This window comes from Macrobrachium nipponense, chromosome 15 (genome assembly GCF_015104395.2).
Source record: "Macrobrachium nipponense isolate FS-2020 chromosome 15, ASM1510439v2, whole genome shotgun sequence".
Lineage (NCBI taxonomy): Eukaryota > Metazoa > Arthropoda > Malacostraca > Decapoda > Palaemonidae > Macrobrachium > Macrobrachium nipponense.
In genome coordinates, this window is record NC_087208.1 from 27,881,071 (window position 1) to 27,901,396 (window position 20,326).

Consider the following 20,326-nt stretch of genomic DNA (forward strand, 5'->3'; position numbering starts at 1 on the left):
TTTTTTACCGCTTCGGCGTAAGAGGGTTAATATACAAACCCACTTTTTGTGATAGCCGTTATAGCCACCTCTCTACTTGTATGAGAGTTGCCGGCAAAGGTATGGCAACATATTTACATTCTTTCGCCCTTTAATGTGAGTGATGTTGATCCTGTAACGAGACATGCATTCATCCAAAAATTACGCTTACTCTTGGGAATTACCGAGGGAAACTTCAAAGGTTTGTCCTTGTTCTCCTTCATCCTTTCACTTACTATTGGACGAAGGTAGAAGAAGGGGCATGTGGTGTTCATGTTTGAGGGATCTCCTCTCACCTCGGAGGGCGGTGCCCTTGGATGCGAGAGGAGTATCCTTATTATTTAAAATTTTTTTTCTTATTTTACAAACTAACAGTGGTGATTGTGTTTACAGCAGTATTGGTTGGATAGCTCTTCGTATTGGTTATCCTAACCTTGGAATTGTACCTGTGACTAGTAGCGTGTTGTGATACCAATCTTCGAGTGTGTGTACTGATCCCCTGCTGATAATCATATTAATTTACCACTACTACCTTGGAGTTACGTCACTGGATGAAGCTTCGTGCTGCCCGGTGATGTTTATCTATTCCTGATGGTAGAAGTCTGGCAGAATTTGGAGGAATCGAAGAGAAAGAGAGCTCGTCAAGTGTTGTCATCCTCCTCTTCAAGATGATCATATTTTCATGTCTCCACCTCTTCGACCTCTAAGGCTTTGCTGTAGAAGAGAAGGTGGTCTCCCCCACTAAGAAGTCCCATCACGGGACTTCTAAGGGTCGTCTTGCTCCAGTGAGACAGGTAGGTCTTCCGCTGGTCCTCCCTTTCCTTCGGGAACGGGGCCCATCTCTCTTTCAGGGAAGAAGAAGATGGGAGGTACCTGCCACCGGTGGTACCTCCTCTCCCGGCTCCATATGTTCCACCTCCGGACCGGGAACTGTCCCGGCCGCTCGCTTACGAACATCACCGAGTGTACGGTCACCTATGGGTGACCGTCCAGACTGCTGAGTATGCTCACCGTGTCAGGACCCAGGCACGGAGTGGAAGGATGGTAAGAGTCGCTCAGGTGATTCTCGCCAGACCGGCGATCGCTCTCGCAGTGATTGTCCGGTACCCAGGGTTGATGTGACATTTCCGCGGGACTGTGCACGCAGAGACCGGTGGAGGCTGCCACTTCCGGACCGGGAACTGTCTCGGCCGCTCGCTTGCGAGCGTCACCGAGTGTACGGTCACCTACGGGTGACCGTGCAGCCAAGGTCCAGACTACTGAGTACGCTCACCGTGTCAAGACCCAGGCACGGAGCGGAAGGATGATAAAAGTCGCTCAGGTGACTCTCGCCAGACCGGCGATCGCTCTCGCAGCGATCGTCCGGTACCCAGGGTTGACGTGACGTTCCCACCAGACCATTCACGTAGTGAGGCTGGCAAGAGGTCCCCCCCTGGTCACTGGGTCCAGCCTCACCTGGACCTGGACCTGGTCACCTGGTACCGTGAGGATGGTGCTCATTCTCACCGCGTTAGTGGACACTACCAGTTACCCGACCGTCGCTCCCACTGGGACTGGATGGCTCGCACAACTGGTAGCAGCTCCCCTGACGCATGAGACCAACGCTACCATCCTTGTTCCAGCGCTTCTCTGGAAGGAGACCGCTGGTCCAGACCTGCAGCTTAATCGCCACTGTGGGTTGGTGATTGCCTGCAGTCCTCCCATCCTACCGGTTCTGCTGGTAGACAGGGTAGGAGTGGTTGTAGCAGCTCCCCTGATGCATGAGACCGACACTCCGTCCTCGGTCTAGCGCTTCTCCGCAAGATGACCGCTGGTCCATACCTGCAGCTCGATTACCACCTCACCTGCAGTCCTCCCAGCCTACTGGTTTTGCTAGTAGGCAGGGTAGGAGCGTCAGGTCTCCCTCACCTGTCCCTCCAACCTCCTCTGGCTACACCGGGAGGAACGAGGCGAACAGGAGTGACCGTGATGAATGCACTTCTTACGGTCCGGCCACGAGCTTGGTTCGGTCTTGTAACCAAACAGATCTTACGCTCAAGTGGTTGGAAGAGATCGTGGGGGCTGGCGAGGACGATGACACTTTCCTAGACTCACGGAGTGACCATCACCGCTGTTCACATGACGGTCCCGCTGGATCGCGCATGCAGAGACCGGTGTGGGCTCCTGCTACTGAATAATGCCTCTTTTTGTACTGGTTCTGTGCAAGTGCCGGACATTCGCTTGTTATGTGGTTTATGGTTTCACTTTTTGTATTGCACTTCCTACATATGGGAGAGATGTTATTTCTTGAACATATCTGGTTCTTAAGGCCTGATCTTGTGCTGCTGTTATCATTCCTTCAGTTTCCTTCTTGAGCTCTCCCCTCAGTAGCCATTGCCACGTGTCATTGCTGGCTAGTTCTTTAGTCTGTCTCATGTATTGTCCGTGCATTGGTTTGTTGTGTCATTCCTCTGTTCTGCTTGTCATTCTCTTGTCTCTATTTTTGTGGGTCTTCGTCTACTTTTATCAGTCCTTCTTCCCATGCACTCTTGAGCCACTCGTCTTCACTAGTTTTCATATATTACCCCAGTGTTCTGTTCTCGATGTTGACGCAGTCCTCTATGCTTAGTAGTCCCCTCCCTCCTTTCTTTCATGTTATGCATAGTCTGTCCGTATTTGCTCTTGGGTGTAGTGCTTTGTGTATTGTCATATGTTTCCTCGTTTTCTGGTCTATGCTGCGAAGTTCTGCCTTCGTCCATTCCACTATTCCTGCGCTGTATCTGATTACTGGCACTGCCCGTGTGTTTATGGCTTTTATCATATTTCCGGCGTTGAGTTTTGACTTGAGTATTACCTTGACTCTGCATATATTCTTTCCTGATCGTGTCCTTCTTCTCTTGGTGTTTTATATCCCCTCCTTCCATTATTCCCAAGTATTTGTATCCCATCTCATCTATGTGTTTGATGTTGTTCCCATCTGGTAGCTTTATCCCTTCAGTCCTTGTTACTTTGCCCTTTTGTATGTTGACTAAGGCACATTTTTCTATTCCAAACTTCACCCTGATGTCCCCAGATACAATCCTTACAGTCTGGATTAGGGTATCTATTTCCTTGATGCTCTTACCATACAGCTTGCTGTCGTCCATGAACATCAGATGGTTAATTCTGTTGCCTCTTTTCTTGAGTTGGTACCCAGCATCCATCTTCTGCAGTACTTTTGTCATGGAAATCATGGCTACTACGAAGAGTAGTGGGGACAGTGAGTCGCCCTGGAAGATCCCTCTCCTGATATTAACCTCTGCTAGTCTTATTCCAGAGCTTGTAAGTATTGTATTCCAGTTGCGCATTGTATTTTTGAGGAAGCTGATGGTGTTTTCCTCTGCCCCATATATTTTCTGGCATTCTGTTAGCTATGCGTGTGGTATCATGTCGAAGGCTTTCTTATAGTCTATCCATGCCATGCTTAGGTTGGTTTTCCTCCTCCTACTGTTCTTCATTACCATTTTGTCTATGAAGAGCTGGTCTTTTGTGCCCCTACACTTCCTTCTTCTTCTTCTTCTTCTTCTTCTTCTTCTTCTTCTTCTTCTTCTTCTTCTTCTTCTCATTATTATCATTGTTATTATTATTATTATTATTATTATTATTGTTAAAGATGATGGCAGCATCAGTGGAATTGATTTTATATATGGTCTTTTCAATTCTTCTTATTATTCTCTTCTCATCAGGGCTGATATTTGCTAATAGCTGGCCGATGTTCATATCTTGGTTAAAGAAATGTTTTCTGAAAATACTAATTTATTGATATGATAACAAAAGTGGTTAACAAATCTTAGTCTAAGGGCGTAACGGAATTCCAACGCTTCCAACCGTATCATCGGTTCATTTTCAAGGAAAGGTGAGCGTGAACTGATTGGAATGGGGTCGTTCGGCTGTATTTATTGTGTCCCTGGTGCTCTGTCTGATGAGCGCTGCGTTTTCATTGGCTAAACAGAGGATTAAGTCCCTGAGTCAAGCCGTCTTGCAGAGGTGGAAGCTCGCACTGCTCTTTGCGTGCGGACACTGGAGACTGGGAACGTAGTATTGGGCAGGGGCACCTGATTGGTCCGTTCGATCGGCTCTATGGGCGGCGCCCTACGCTCCACCGTCGGGAGGAGTGAATTCTCTTGAGTGGTGTTGAGGCTGGGTCTCTCCTTCCCGATGTGTAGGGCCTCCAAGAGGCGGAGGCGATGGTGGTCTGCCGCCTTATCGATAATACTGATATTAGGAATAATGTCCTTCCGAGTTATCCTGGTATTGTGGACGTTTTTTGCATGGTTATGGATGGCGCCTTCCTGAGTGTGGCAGGATATCCTCTTGGAAAATCGCATCGTTGTCATACCAATGTAGGTGCCGGGGCATTACCGGACAGGGCATTTGTATTGGTAGACAACGTTAGTTTTCTTGAGAGGGTCCTGCATCATGGGGGCTGGATTGTTTTTCATAATCAGGCCACTGGTCTTCTTGCTTTTGTAGCAAATGATCAATTTAACTTTTTTCTCAGGGTCCGTGGGGGAGACGTTCCTTTCGATGATGTTACGAAGGGCTCATTCGTCCTCTTTGTATTTCTTGTGAAATACTCCCTTGTAAAAGAGAGTGAAGTCTTCAAGGACGGCGGGGCGAGGCTCCTGTTGGTACCACTTATCGATGTTTCTGCGAATGGCTTTTTCGATGTCCCGGTTGGAATACCCGTTGTTAATTCAAACTTGGGCAACACGTTCTAATTCAGTGTGTGTCCTTCCACGAAGAGCAGTGTGAGAGAGCTCTCCTGATGAAGGCGCTGATTGCAGTGCGTTTGTATCTCTCTGGACGTTCTTGCCGTTGGCACATGCCCAGGTTCGTGGGTTTCATATACACTTGTGTTACGAAGCGTTCTTCTTGTTGCCCGACGAGGACGTCAAGGAAGGGGAGGCGACGGTCACGGCAATGCTCAATGGTGAAGTTGTGTCTGCTTGGTCGTGGAAGGCTTGTGGCAGGCGCTCTATTTCTTCCACTGTGTTGGCACTGATGAAGGTGTCATCAATATATCGGACGTACCTAGACGGTTTCTCGATAGTGGCGAATACCCGACGTTCCACAGCACCCATGTAGAAGTTCGCGAAAAGTACTGCGAGGGGAGAACCCATCGCTACACCGTCTTTTTGCGTGTACATATGCTCTGTGGGTGGAGAAAGGGGCCTTTTTTGTACATATTTCAAGGAGTTTTTGGAGGGCGTGCTCACGGATGTTTAATGGGGACGTGGAGTCGTCTATATACACGATCCAGAATTATCTGGATTGTTTCATCCACAGGGACGTTCGTGAAGAGGGACTCCACGTTCATTGATGCAATAGCTCCTCCAGGGGGTGTCGTTTTCAGGGCTTCTATAAACTTGGCAGAGGACTTCAAACTGTGGTCATCTGGAACGTAAGGAGTCAAAGTAGCATTCAAGACGAAAAAGAAAGAAAAATAATATAATGATAATAATAATAATAATAATAATAATAATAATAATAATAATAATAATAATAATAATAATATTTTGGTAGAAGACCCTCTTTTAGGCAAATGCTGTTAAAAAGGATGGCAGAATTAAGCGAGTGGATTTTATATATTGTTTTTTCTATTTTCCTTACAATTCGCTTCTCAGGCTCAGCGATGTTTCTGAGTAACTGGCCAATATTCATATTGGGAATTTTCAAAAAATTGTAAATGCTGAAGGAATCTTTTATTAGAACAGGATATCAGGTCCAGGTCAAGCAGGGGTCGTTGTCAGTGCCGGTATTATTCCGTAGGCGTAGTTTAGTTCGGGCCGGGGTCATCTTTGGTTTAAGGGCTGGTATAGGTGCTGGTATAGCTGGTATCACGTGACGTTTCGACCTTCTCGCAGGTCATCTTCGGACGAGTCGGTTGAAGAGACCGTAGCAAGAAAGTTTGCGGGGCAGTATTTATAGTGGCTCAGACCTAGAGTTGCATTCTCATTGGTCGGGCTGGTCTTGGGCGAAGCCGTGGATCTCGCCTCGAAGGTCTCGGGGATTCTCTCGTGCAAGCGCCACAGTAGTGTGTCTGGGGATGAACGTCAGGAATTTCGTCTGTAGCAGGAATCCTATCATCCTGTGGGGGCTCCTGATTATCTGGCATCGTTGGGGGGTAGTTCACTGTTCTCCGGGCGGCGGTGGGAAGGAGAAACGTTTCTTGAGTGATGTTTAAATTTGGTTTCTCCTTACCTATATGGAGGGCTTCTAGGAGCCGCAGACGTCGGGGATCTGTTGTCTGATCTATTATTTCGATATTAGAGATAATATCATTTCTTTTTATCCTTTTGTTATGAGCAGTCCTGGCATGGTTGAATATGGCTCCTTCTTGGGCATGGCAGGAGATTTACTCGAAGAAACGCATGGAGGTCATACTGACGTATTTGCCGAGGCATCCTCGGACGGGGCATGTGTAACGGTAGACCACACTCGTCTTCTTCAAGGGATCCTGCAGGGGCGCCGAAGGATTGTTTCTCATCACCAGGCTGCTCATCTTCTTTGTTTTATAATATATAATTATCTTAATACTTCTGTCTGGGTTTGCAGGGCTGACGTTTTCCTCTATGATCTTTTTGAGGGTTTGTTCGTCTTCCTTGTACCTCCGGTGGAAGTGCCCCTTGTAGAAAAGCCTGATGGGCTCTGCAGCGCCGGGGGCGGGGTTCCTTGTGGTACCAGGCTTCCATATTTTTTCTTATTGACTCATATTCAACCACGCCAGGACTGCTCATAACAAAAGGATAAAAAGAAATGATATTATCCCTTATATCGAAATAATAGATCAGACAACAGATCCCCGACGTATGTGCCTTCTAGAAGCCCTCCATATAGGTAAGGAGAAACCAAATTGAAACGTCACTCAAGAAACGTTTCTCCTTCCCACCGTGCCCGGAGAGCAGCGAACGACCCCCTGATGATGCCAGATAATCAGGAGCCCCCACAGGATGATAGGATTCTTGCTACAGACGAAATTCCTGACATTCATCCCCAGGCACACTACTGTGGCGCTTGCACGAGAGAATCCCCGAGACCTTCGAGGCGAGATCCACGGCTTCGCCCAAGACCAGCCCGACCAATGAGAATGCAACTCTAGGTCTGAGCCACTATAAATACTGCCCCGCAAACTTTCTTGCTACGGTCTCTTCAACCGACTCGTCCGAAGATGACCTGCGAGAAGGTCGAAACGTCACGTGATACCAGCTATACCAGCACCTATACCAGCCCTTAAACCAAAGATGACCCCGGCCCGAACTGAACTACGCCTACGGAATAATACCGGCACTGACAACGACCCCTGCTTGACCTGGACCTGATATCCTGTTCTAATAAAAGATTCCTTCAGCATTTACAATTTTTTGAAAATTCCCAATATGAATATTGGCCAGTTACTCAGAAACATCGCTGAGCCTGAGAAGTGAATTGTAAGGAAAATAGAAAAAACAATATATAAAATCGACTCGCTTAATTCTGCCATCCTTTTTAACAGAATAATAATAATAATAATAATATTTTGTAATATTCACTTATGCAAATTGTATGAAGAACAGTAGTTGCTATGTTCTATCTACCCCCTCCCTGTAGGTAGTACCAACTCTTTTAGTGGCAGGATGGAAGAGGAAGTTAGAAGCTTTGTAAAGGTGCAGCTGACATTCAGTTCCTGAGTTAAGTAAGACTTACTTGAGCTGAGTTTTCTTGAGTAGGATAGGTTTTGGAATCCACCTGACTTTACAGCTTGCATGAAAGTTCTACTAACAAATTAACTTTTAGATGTACCAGACTTTTAAAAGAGAACAAAAGAGAAGAAGAACAACAGATATTTTTGTGAGAGAGAGAGAGAGAGAGAGAGAGAGAGAGAGAGAAGAGAGAGAGAGAGAACAAATAATTGAAAGTTGGAGTTTTGAGAAGCCTCACTACAATGGTGTAACAAATGAATTTTATACTTTGGAAAGAAATAGAAATGTCTTCATTCAGACAAATTGTATCATATGAATGATTATTTGTTTAATTCTTTAGCCTGAATGTGCTGCCGATAACACTGTACCAGTATGGGGCGTTTCAGCATCAGGCGAAATAGTTTTCCGCTCTGGAGTCACTGCCTCAAAGCCTTGGGGAGAGAAGTGGAATCTCATCCCAGCTGAATGCCCTATGCGTACTGTTTGTGCAAGTGTTGACTGTCGGGGAGTCTGGGCTGTCAGCAAAGATGGAAGAGCTCATCTAAGACTTGGAGTATCTAAGAAAAATCCACAGGTGAGTTGGTTAAGTACATATACAGGCAGTCCCCAGGTTACGACGGGTTCGGCTTACGACGTTCCAAGGTTAAGCCGCTTTTCAATTATTTCCAGGGTTACAACACATGTTCCTGGGTTACGGCGCCTACAACACTGATCTGGCAGAAGAAATATGACCTCAAAAATGCAAAATAATCAATTTTTGAATTTTTTTTATGAAAAAGGCAATAAGACTGCAGTTTACATAGTTTTTAATGCACCCAAAGCATTAAAAGTAAGGTTTTCTTAGGATTTTTGACAACGTTCCAGCTTACAACAATTTTCGGCATATGACGCGTCTCAAGAACGGAACCCCCATCGTAACCCAGGGACTGCCTGTATAAGCATAGATCGACTAAGGTTTAATATAGTAATATGTTATATGATGGAAAACTTTATCTGAATGTAGGTTAGTTGTATATTCTTAATGTGTAATACGTTAATGTAGAGAGCTTTTTAAGCAAACTGAAGTCGGTGTATAGAGAGCATTGTTTTTCAAAAGCCACTGCAGAATACTCCTTTCTCTTTGAACACCCAATCTCAGTATTATTACTCCTTATTTTGCATTTATTTCTCTTATTTCTGAATATTTTACATTATGAAAGTTTTATTTGCTTGTAGTATCACTTTTGTGTATGGTAGTTCAATTCATAAGTTATGAAAAGTTCAATTCATAAGTTATGAAAGCTTTATTTGCTTGTATCACTCTTGTGTATGCCTGTTCAATTAATGAGTTTTATGAAAGATTTTCAGACAGTATCTGTTTGTATGTAGAGTAAACTCTATAAACCTTTTAAGGTTTTATGGGCTGTACAATTTGCAGCATAATTAATTAATAGTAATAATATAAATATTCTGTACTTTTGTGTTTCATACTGTAGCTATCTGCAGGTATTTTAGTAAAAAATTTAAAATTAGAACCAAATTTTAAACAAAACCAGTTGAGAATGAAGGATGAAAACTGGAGTAATGCAAATTTGGATGCTGCAAGACCCTTCCATAGTCTGTACAGGATGTATTCAGGGAGTTGCATATAATGGTGGGGTTAGTAGTAGCTTGAGAATGAAAGGAAAATTGAAAATTCTGCAAAAATTACACCTATTTTCTGAAGTATGTTTTTACTCTAAGCCATAATTTTATGAGCTGTGGGATTTGTGATCCATAAATTTTGTGCCAGTGTTACTGGGAATTTAATGGCATTATTTTTTTCAGGGTTTGCAGTGGGTTAACGTTGATGCCCCACACCAACCATTAATAGAAGTATCAACTGGTGCTGGTGCTGTATGGGGGTTAGATCAAAATGGGGCACTCTACCGCAGGAAGAATGTGCTTCCTTTGTTCCCAGAGGGCACTGAGTGGGCTTTTGCATGCAATAATGTTGCAAATATTAGTGTGGCAGCTAGTGGTGCACTGTGGGCTGTCTTAGATTCATTTGACTCTGAAAAGGGGACTGTTCAGGGTGTCATAGCATCAAGACAAGAGATTTCAGATACATGCTTTGTTGGCACTGGATGGGAACACACCTTAGGGACTGGCTGGAGTCATGTTTCTGCCAGGGTTCCTTTACCATTATGACAGAGAACTTAGAATTTTTTACTCTTGTTTTAGTCATTCGTTAGTTAATACTGAATGCCATTGCCTTGATGTTTTATAAAGCTGACATAATTCTCAAGTTCACAGCCATCCAGAATTTAAACTGAAGTATCTAGTCCTGGTAGTTGTGATGTAGATTTATTTTTAAAATTAAATAAGATTTGAGTGTTCATGACAACTCTTTTAGTTTAAGAGTTCTTCATGTTGTATTAAAACAACTTCATTTACTGAAGAAGCCTTAATAACTTCTTCAGTTCTGATTGAGGAATCTTTTAAAATTTGGTTTTGAATTTATTCAAGTAGAAGTTACAAAGTAAGAGTTGTGCTTTTAATAAATTATATGACCTTTAGAAGGAAAGAATTTGGAAACCAATATGTTGGTAATATTACTTAATGTGGCAAATTCAATACATATATATATATATAAAAAGAAATATATTCCCTGTGTGACTGTTGCTATGAAATGATGTGTCCATATGTATAAAACTTAGAATTGTTTTAATTTGGATAGAATTGTTTTAATTTGGATATTTATGATCAATCTTTGAATACTGTACATAGGTGTGATGTCGTATCATTTATATATTTTGTTAAAAATTTTAGATGTAAATGAAAAACAAGTCTTGTAGGATGGTAGACTTTTAGATGTAATGAAAAACAAGTCTTGTAGTAGGACGGTGGACTTTTAGATTTAATATTTTGATTTTAGAGAGATTTCATATTTGACTTATAGATTTTATTTATGCCTAGTTATGTTTTATAAATTTCCTCAGCATTATTTTTGTTTACAGTGAGTGATGGGCCTTTTTAACAGCCATTTATGAATCTTAGTATGGGCTGTTGTAAAATTAATAGTAGAAGATGTTTTTAGATGTTCTCAATAAATACCCTTTCCTTGAAATTGAAAACTTTTTATGGTTATTCAGGAATTACAGATGGTTCTTGGCATTTTTGAAGAATATGAAATACAGGAACTGTACTATGAAAATGAAAGTGTGAGATCTTTAGTATAAAATCAAACTCCATGCAGTATGACTTCAGAACATGAAACTTAGAAATGAAAGTGAAGTTATGAATTAGGAAGTATTTCTTTTGTCATCTATCAATATTTTTCATATTTGGTAAAATTTGGGATCATTGTTTGAATAAATAATTTTAATGCTGGAGTTTAGCCATGTCGTAAATAATTAGTTTCTGTGATGTTTTGCATTTTGACATGCCAGATGTTATGATACTATAGTGCATATGGGTCAAGGAACACTGAAAGTTTTTACAACATTTTTGCTCCCATCATTTCTGGATAGTTAACAGAGGTATTAATTATTTCATTGGTGGGAAATAACATTGACAAGTGTTTTGTTAGAAGCCTTTTATTTATTAATTGAGCATATGTTGTATTGTTTTGATGTTACCATATTGTGGACACAATTGTGAGAACTGGCACGTTGTGAATTGAAGAGCAGTTCCTTTAACCTGCTTGTCTGAATGATTAGAATGTGTCTTATTTAACAGTGATTCTTTTACTTTGGTAATGAGATCTTTTAACTACTTTCTTCAATGTAATGCAGCCACATAAGTATTTTTAAAAGTTAGTGAGACTAGTATTTAAAATATTTCCAAAAGGTAATGAAACCAGTTGTGTAATTTATAAAATGTGATGAGATGATTTAAGTATTTTTCAAAGTGGGAATTAAACCATTGAATATTTTCCAAATCATCAGCCCTTATAGTAAATGGCTCGTTTAGATTTTCTCTCATATAATGCTTTTAAGGATGTTCATACAAAGCTGCAAATTGCATAGATGCCTTTAAGTAGCATTCAAAGGTAAGAAGTTTGTGAACACAATGGGAGAACATTTCAGCAATATATACATCATTATGTGTATATACTTAATGTGTGTTCCCTAGAAGCACACAATGCAAACATTATAAAAGATGAAAATGGATCAGTGAGGATGAAAATAAAGAAATACTAGAATGATGGTGGTAGTATTGCAAGAATCTTCTGAATTAAGGAAATCAGCAACCTTTAAACTTGACAATAGAAGACAAAGCTTTAGGGTGGACTGAACTAGTATTACACGTTTCAAGGAACGATAATGACTGGATTTAAATTTTGGCTAAACATTAGACCCCAAAGCACAGGAACCTGTTTATGAGCAGATTCCTCAAGTCAGGTGGTGTACAAGTGTATCAACTAGTGGTAGATCAAGATTTTGTAAAACAATGTGAAGGTTATATTCTGATGGTAATAGAATGCTTTTAACTTATTAAGGATGTTAGGTGTATTGACTAGGGTATAAAGTTAGTATCAGAAATCTTAATTTAACTTTTAATGTTTAAACATCTTTCATTGTTTCATGGACATATCCAGAGATTCCATGTTGACTTGAAGAGATACCAAATGAAAGGTTATTTCAGTGCTGTAACATTTAACATTACATATTGGATAACACTGGCATCATGACGTTGCTTTACAGCCTGTTTAGTTATTTGTACTTGTTTGTAAGTGAAATGATGTCTTGTTCAAGTCCTGTAGAGGTGGGATCTTGTGCTGTTACACAGTTATCTTGTGAGCACAACTGTCTTTTCATGCATAACAATCATAGTAACCTTTGATGAATGTCTTTTTAACTTGAAAGCCATATGAACTGCCACTTTATCAAGAGTCAGCTGTTAATGAATTATCTTCCTTCTACCTTTTACGTGCTATCCATCTTTTATAGAACTATGGTTGTTCTTGTGAATTGTATCTGATATTTTAAGATTTTGTAGTATATGACAGTGAATCTATTGCACTTTCATGTGTTACACTGTTTTGTTCATTTTTTATGGTAAATGATCCACTTTACATTAAAGCTATTAAGGTCTATTTATTTGCCCCTAGCATTTATGCACAATATTTACTTAAGGACAATTCGTGTACTCCATTTAGAAACCATGAAGGATCTCTTAAGAGGAGTAAAAGGTTATTTTTTTTATAGAATAGTTCAGTGGTGGGCAAACTGTGGTCTGAGGGTCGCATGCAGAGGGTTCTGTGCGGGCTGCGGAAGCCAGCAGCATGTAAAAAGAAAATTTCTATAAAATTTTGTGAGTGAACATATATAATTGACAGTTTATGAAAGATAAATTTATATGAATGAGTTTTTATCTATTTTTGGTTCCACTTACATCATTAAGTAGTTTTTCCTGCATGAAGACAAAAAAAGTCTTAAGAACAGGTCCATGTTGTCAGACAAACTTAAATGCAGTGATGAGAGTTTCCACCAGCAACCTTGTGCCAGACTTAAAACATTTTGTAAAGCAGAATTGTGACCAAAAACATTTTTCCCATTGAATTGCTTGTGCTGGATTCTGAACGTGTTTGTTTTTAATAAGCATGCTGTCTTTATATTGTTTTATCTTAAAGAGCACCTCCCAATTTGAAAATTACATAAACCATTCATGTGTAAAAAAACAATTCCTAATTTCCTCATTTGATATATTTGACTTCTTTTTCATAGATATAAAAATATTCTATGTTAGTTCAACATTTTTCATAATATTGAAAAGGGAATTGGCATATATAAGATTTATAAGTTATTGTGCATCACCACTGGTTTCCTGAGCATTTGGTGATCCAGGCGTGCCAACTGTACCTGACACTTCAATCAGTTTCACTACCCATCAGTCAAGGGAAATGTATTTAGTTTAAGTAAGGAATTTATGAATTATGAAATAATTTTAATAATTATATCCTATTTACCAGCTTGAAATAAAATTTTTCTTTAAATAGACGATAATCTTATAACACCACACATGCCAAACTCCACCAACTTGTGTTTTATGTACGTAAAGTAAAATTCATTTAAAAGAAAACAGTTTATACTGATAATTCTCTGATAACATGGTTGGTAGGCCTGTGCATGTCTAAACAAAATGAAATATTTCATAATGATTCAGACAAAACATTTTCTTGGAGATTTATTTTTGTCAAACTAGTTAATATATGGATTATAAAAAAGGAAATAAGATCTGAACAATATATTTGGTAAAGTGATGCAGAATATAATAGCATGATTGTACAGTATACCTCTAATTCATAGTTGGGCCTTGATAACGAATCAAAAAAGAAATAAGATTTGAACAATTAAGTATTTTTTAAAGTGTTGCAGAATATTATTTTGTGATTTTACAGTATACCTCTAATTCACAGTTAGGACTCAATAACGATTCAAAAAGAAAGAAGATCTGAACAATATAGTATTTTTGTAAATTATAGCGTGATTCATAGTTAGGACACAATAGTAAGTCAAAATGGATGCATTATTCTTACAACAAAAATTCTGGCTGAAACATTACATATAAAAACAAAGATTATAATCTCTTTTTAATGTCATATGTTGTAGTTATCATGAATCCAGACAAATTCTTCAGCAATTATGACCTTTGTTTGAGAAACATCATGTAGTATGTAGTTAATTAACTGAAAGGTTATAGTGAATTGTTAACCACAGGTAAATGTTTACAGTAATAAAGTTAAGAAGCCATAAGTTATTCTGTTTTGTGAAGAGAGCAGTATTCAAGGTTAGTCTTGTCAACAAGAGGTGTGAATGGGGTATATGAAATTATCATTAGATTGTGTGAAAACCATTGTAAATTTTTTTGAATTACTTTATTTCGCTATGAACTTAATTTTATAATGAGAAAATTTATTCTGATGCTTTGTGCATACAATCCAAAAATGCTGTACATGTTATTATCCCAAGGTAATTACAAAAGTATTCAAATTAAAAGAATAAGATAGTCTTGGACTTTCATGGTTTGATCTGGAAACAGTCATTTGTTCACATTGAAAAATATTTAAATTGAATTTTTTATGACCATTAACTTGAAAATATTTAAATAAAATTTTTTATGAACATTAACTTCATTTCATATCAATGTATATCACTATTCTTGTGAGTAAATAAATAGTAGTACTATATGTATGTGTTAGTAGCCATCAAATTGGTAGCCATCAAATTTATATCGTCACCTGTTGATTCTTAACCCAGATTTGTGACAAATGTTAGAATTGGCAAAGGATGGTACTATTTGATCAGTGTTTATTAGTGAGTAAGGCCATGTTTAGTTTCCTTTCTGATCAGCTAAGGTATGCTGGGAGCATATTATGTTCTTCGGAGTCTCTTAACTGTTTGGCAGTACCTACAGTACAGGTTTTGGGACGTTGTTATCCTCACCTTGAGGATACAGCCAATTATTTCATTTTATTACTATGCATTATGAGAAAGTGCAAGCTACAGGGCAGCCATAATTCATGGAGATTCTAGATAACAACAATCAAGGTGGACAGGAACCAGTAATGAAATGTCACATCATTTATATGGGCAATTGCAGCCACCTCAAACATGTTCTCTGCAGGCTTGAAAATATCAAGTATCTTTCAAAACTGTAATATTACACCACTCCCAAATTGCCTTTCAATTTAAGAAATAACAGATACTTCCGATTTTTGGCATCACTAAAAAATACATAGACACTTAAGCATATGTTAACTGTCATACCATCATAAGAAATGTGATGTAAGGAATGTCATACCAGCTTCCTAGGACTGTTGGCTGTCTTTCCATCTCAGAAACTTGAAAAACCTCCAAAAGAAATTCACATATTGTTTGTCCTAGACAGTGTGACTGCAATGTCATATATAAATAGGTTAGGCTCATGCTGAGCTCCTCTCAAGTCAGTCATTACTAACATCCTTCCACAGTCCGGAAGTGGACTAGTTTGCCACATGCGAAAACCATCAAACTTCCAGTGTGTCTCTCAGAACCTGCACATTCAGACAGTAGCAAGAGATATATTCCTACAAGACTGGAACAAATAGAGGATGACATACCTTTTTCCTTTTTTGTCCCAGATTTCAAAAGCTTTGAACAATATACTAACTACCAACAGAACTGCTTGGTAAGCGGCTCTGAATTAGTCAATTGGTCATTATTTCCTTATTTTTTCAACAACAGGCAAAAGAATAAGTTCCATTGTTGTCCATTGTTCTATCCCAGACAGAAGGAGGGGAAGTCATCTATGCATCCTCCTTTCTGACCCTTGACCTGCACATGGAATTTTAAGTCTAGTCTACTGTGAAGATTATTTACCTAACTTCCCTAGGTACCTAGCGCGAAACTACAGACTTCATCTATCCAACATACCGTTCGATATGGAAATTGTGGTTAGATTACTTTCACACTGAGAGCCCAGTTGAAATCTGTTGAAACGGTTTACATTTTATTATCTTTCAAGGTCAAGTGACTTGCAATTTTAACAATTGTGGCATACAAGGCAACATTGGCAGAACCTTTGCCTTATGGGTTGGATCTTATTCCCATAATATGGAAATTGTTAATTCCGTTTTCCAGTCTTTTACACTACAAAGGTTTCCCATTACATGGTCCCTGAACCCCCTCAATTGTTGGCCCAGTACAAGTACATATACAACTCATATGCTGCAAAAGGCAGTCTTCTGGACTGCTTTGGCATCAGAAGCTTTGATTAGCATATTTGGCTGTCATTTCACTATGTACTCACACCTAGTAGTTGTTTGCTCTTGCCTCCTGGCCAAGAACTGGGATTTTTTAAGGAAAAGTCCCCTTTTCTGGTAAAGGAACTCAGTATTTTCATATAGAATATTATGCTTGGCTCAAGCACTAAAGGTTTACCTAGATGTCACGGCAATCATCCTAGATGGTCCTATTTTTCCACCTTAGCACCAACAAACCACTCTCTATACATGGCTAAGAATTATTTTAGTGGCCCTCATTAAAAAGGCAGACCCTCACTCCATTCTTAAGTCTCATGGCATCCAAAAGGTGAGCACCTTGTTAACTTTCTTCAGAAATGTTTCCTCCGAAGAAGTCTTTGAGTGTATGGATTGGTTGTTAACAACAGTATTCCTGAACTGGTGAAGGTGCAGTAATCCTGCAGCCAGACCCAACATAATTAAGTCACAGTAGAACCACATAGGACAATACATTTATAGGTTTGTGTGTCTACTGTTCTTTATTGCCAGACTCAAATTGGTATATGGAATAAAGAAAACGTGTTAACCTGTGATATTTACCTTGAATAAAAAATTGTTGAAACACTTGTGACTATACCTCAAACTAAAAATTAATCTGGGTTGTTGGGATTTATTTATTGGGGGCTATGCCATTTCATCACCTGTAAATTTCTTTTTTAAGCTCCTTTGAGGATGAGCAGCGACTATGCTATCAATAAAACAGGTTTTGACATAGAAAAAACCTATTTTTGGTAGCTGCTGTTTCCTCAAACCTACCCACTTTCCTTGACATAAAGGCAAGGAATTTGGCGTGAATATTTATCTTATATAGACTTGCTGTTTAATGAAGATTGCTGGAACAGGCTGTTGTTACATATGCAAGTTAGATGTAGAGCCTTGGTAGTCATTGTAGGACAGGAGAAAGAGCCCTCCCATCCTGAATCCTTTATAATATTCTATCACTGTGCCAACAAGCACCTATTCTGGCTGAGACCAGTATAAGAGAAATCTTTGTAATTGGTTGTTTTGTCATATGGAGTCCTCGTGGGACCATCAGAGTGTAACTCTTGAGGATGAATGACAGCTATGCTGATGATGACTTATTTTAATTAGATATGTCCCTAGAAAGGTCATCAAATTTAGGACAAATGACCAGCCATGGTTGAATGATAATGTAGATAAGCCTACCATGACAAACAGATCAAATTGAATGCATGAAGACAAAATAGAACTTATACAGCCAAAAGAGATTACAATACTAATTCCTTGAAGAGGAAACTTGAAGGAATTACTCAGCCTCATCTGTGGTGGATCAAATTGGCATCTTCTGTCTTTGGGTCATGCTCGTCTTCCATTCCACCACTGCTAACAGTGATGGTAGATTGGTTACTGGCCATAGGGAAAAGGCTGAACTGCTTCATCAAGCATTTGAAGCTAAGCAATCAGCGGAGGATGTCCCTCTCCCTGATACTTATCATCCTGAACCTCTTCTTAGAAAATTTGCATATTGCTCTAGGAATGTTAAGAAAAATCTGGATAATCTTGAAAGCTGGGGTGTAGAAGACCCTGAAGCGAGTTATCTCCCAAGTTTAGTTGCAAGGAAAATATAATGAAGTTACTTTTCTTAAATTTCAGAAGAGATTAATGGGTAAGTGGAAGATTATTTTGAAAAAATTTATACATTCTTCATTACAATTATACAGTACTTTCCTACATGAAAATAGGAGAGCTATAGATGATTATGTTTCTTGGTACTGTATTACTTATAGTTTTTAGATATTGCTCACGTTGGCAGAAACAAAATTTTTAAGAGTCAATGTTAAATGTTAGTTTTTTCAACAAATGAAATGATGTTGTATGTTTGATTCAGTGGATGGATAAATTTCCATAGATTGATGTACCTAATTTTGTTACTATTTTTTTTTGTGATGTCACAATACAAAAATGTAAGAAGTGCCGTGACAAGATTATCAAATTAGCAGTCTTTTTGGCTCTTGATGTATGTATTCTATTACTGTAAAATTATTTACATTAGACCATATTGAGTTACTTATTTAGCTTATTTATAATAGTACTTGTTCCAAAGATATGTTTTAAAGGAGAGGTGAAAATTCAAGTATGATTAAAGGGAAGGAAGTACTAGAGCCTAAGGATTCTGCAGAGGATCTTTACTGTCCTGCTCCAGACACAGAAGGAAGTGGCTTTGTGTGTATATTGATGATGGAAAGGCAATGGAAAATGTGTGAATATTGCCATATTCAACCAGTACTCTTCTGCATTTGCAAGTGATTTTGTTGTTATGTTGATTTTTTTTGGATTAGAAGTGTAAGTTGTACCTTTTCCTTCTTTTGGAACTTGAGTGAGATGCGATATGTACATACACGTACAGTGTACAACAGAAGTAGTATGCATATTGGTCATCAGTAATGAAGAAGTGTCATTAGTGATATGTAAAAGTTTTATAAATAGCATATACTAAGTACATGATTATCATAATTGGATAGTAAACTTTATTTACAAGTTAATGATAGTATTTACAGTACGTAATTACAAGAATCTAGAAACTGTGCCATTAAAATGTTTCATTTTCATAGTTTGTGTAACACAGTTATAATATGTGGATATCTGCAATTGAGGCTTCTCTCTTTCCTATGCTATTAATAATTCAGAAGCAATTTATCTTAGCCTTTATGAACATGCATGTGGAGTAATTTCTTGCTTTTCATAGGGACTGTGGTGTTTTTCAGTTTTTATTTTTGCTCATCTCGGGAATAATACTAATGCATTGCTCAAATAAAGAAGTTTCTTTCTTTGTCATGAAAATTAAAGCCTTCATCACATTTCCGTTGGCATTCAGAATCTTTTTCCTCGTAAATAGTTCTTGACAGGGAGATCTTTATAATGTTCTTGTGTTATGTTAGTTATATAAGGAGGTTCATAGTTCAAGGTAAAAGTGAACCAAATTGTTATATGTACTGTATCTTTATTCATGTTCTGTGATACCACATTAATAACATATATTTGCTCTTTATAAATGCCTGTTTTTTACTTTATGGATCAGTTCCTTCTGATAAATATTAAGTTTTTAAAACATTAAACAATTTTTTAAACAGTCTTCACTCATATTTTGCTCACATTTCCAGTCTTGAATATCTGTAGACACAGACTCATTTTCCTGACAGAAATGTGATTGTTTTGTGTATTATCAGGCAGATGGTTGAAAAGTACAGATGTTCGGTTTGCTTACGAGCATTCAATGTGTTTAGGAGAGTATTTGAGGGGTCTTAGTGTCAGATTTTAAGTTTCATGTGGGTAAGTACTTAGTCATTTCAATTGATTCAAGAACTACAAAAGCAGAACAAAAGCTGTGGTAAGTTGCAAGTGGAGACAACATTAGTTAACTATAATAATTATTATGTTATTATTCAGAAGATGAGCTGAAGTTTATAACCCTGTATTTTATGTCTCTTGGAGATAAATGAGGGGTAAATAAGATATGGTTAAGAATAGGTAGTTGAAGGTCTGTACAACATCTATTGCATTTAAAGCAGGCTGTAACATTTTGAAGGAGGTTGAAATCTCCCTGATTCTTTTAAACCCTAAAGATGGAGAGAAGTCTCTAATCTTGTAAAGTGTTACTCTATGCCTACCTTCATCTTCCAAAATGCCTGACTGGACATAAGGAATTGCATGTCTTAGCCAAAACAACACATTGTTCTCAGAAATCTGCTTCTTCCACTGGGCCTGTAGACAGGAAAAGCCTCGAATCATCATCTGTAAGATGTATCGTCATCTATGTATGTCTTTTAATGTCTAAAGGAGTAAAGAAGGTTCCAATCTTGTGAACCTATTTTTACTTGTGCAGCTTTGTCTTCTTAAATAT

At 38.8% G+C, this 20,326-nt stretch overlaps 1 protein-coding gene across 4 annotated transcripts in view; it reads left to right on the forward strand.

Annotated features, from left to right (window-relative positions):
* Nucleotides 1-19,478, forward strand: part of LOC135227051 (tectonin beta-propeller repeat-containing protein 1-like) — a 147,124-nt gene extending 127,646 nt beyond the window's left edge. For all 4 annotated transcript variants that reach the window (XM_064266858.1, XM_064266861.1, XM_064266860.1 and 1 more), the window contains 2 exons: nucleotides 8,059-8,292; nucleotides 9,525-19,478. In XM_064266858.1, the coding sequence (XP_064122928.1) occupies nucleotides 8,059-8,292; nucleotides 9,525-9,887 (597 nt within the window). In that variant the 3' untranslated portion in view covers nucleotides 9,888-19,478. The remainder of the gene's footprint in view (nucleotides 1-8,058; nucleotides 8,293-9,524) is intronic.
* The last annotated feature ends 848 nt before the right edge of the window (nucleotides 19,479-20,326 follow it).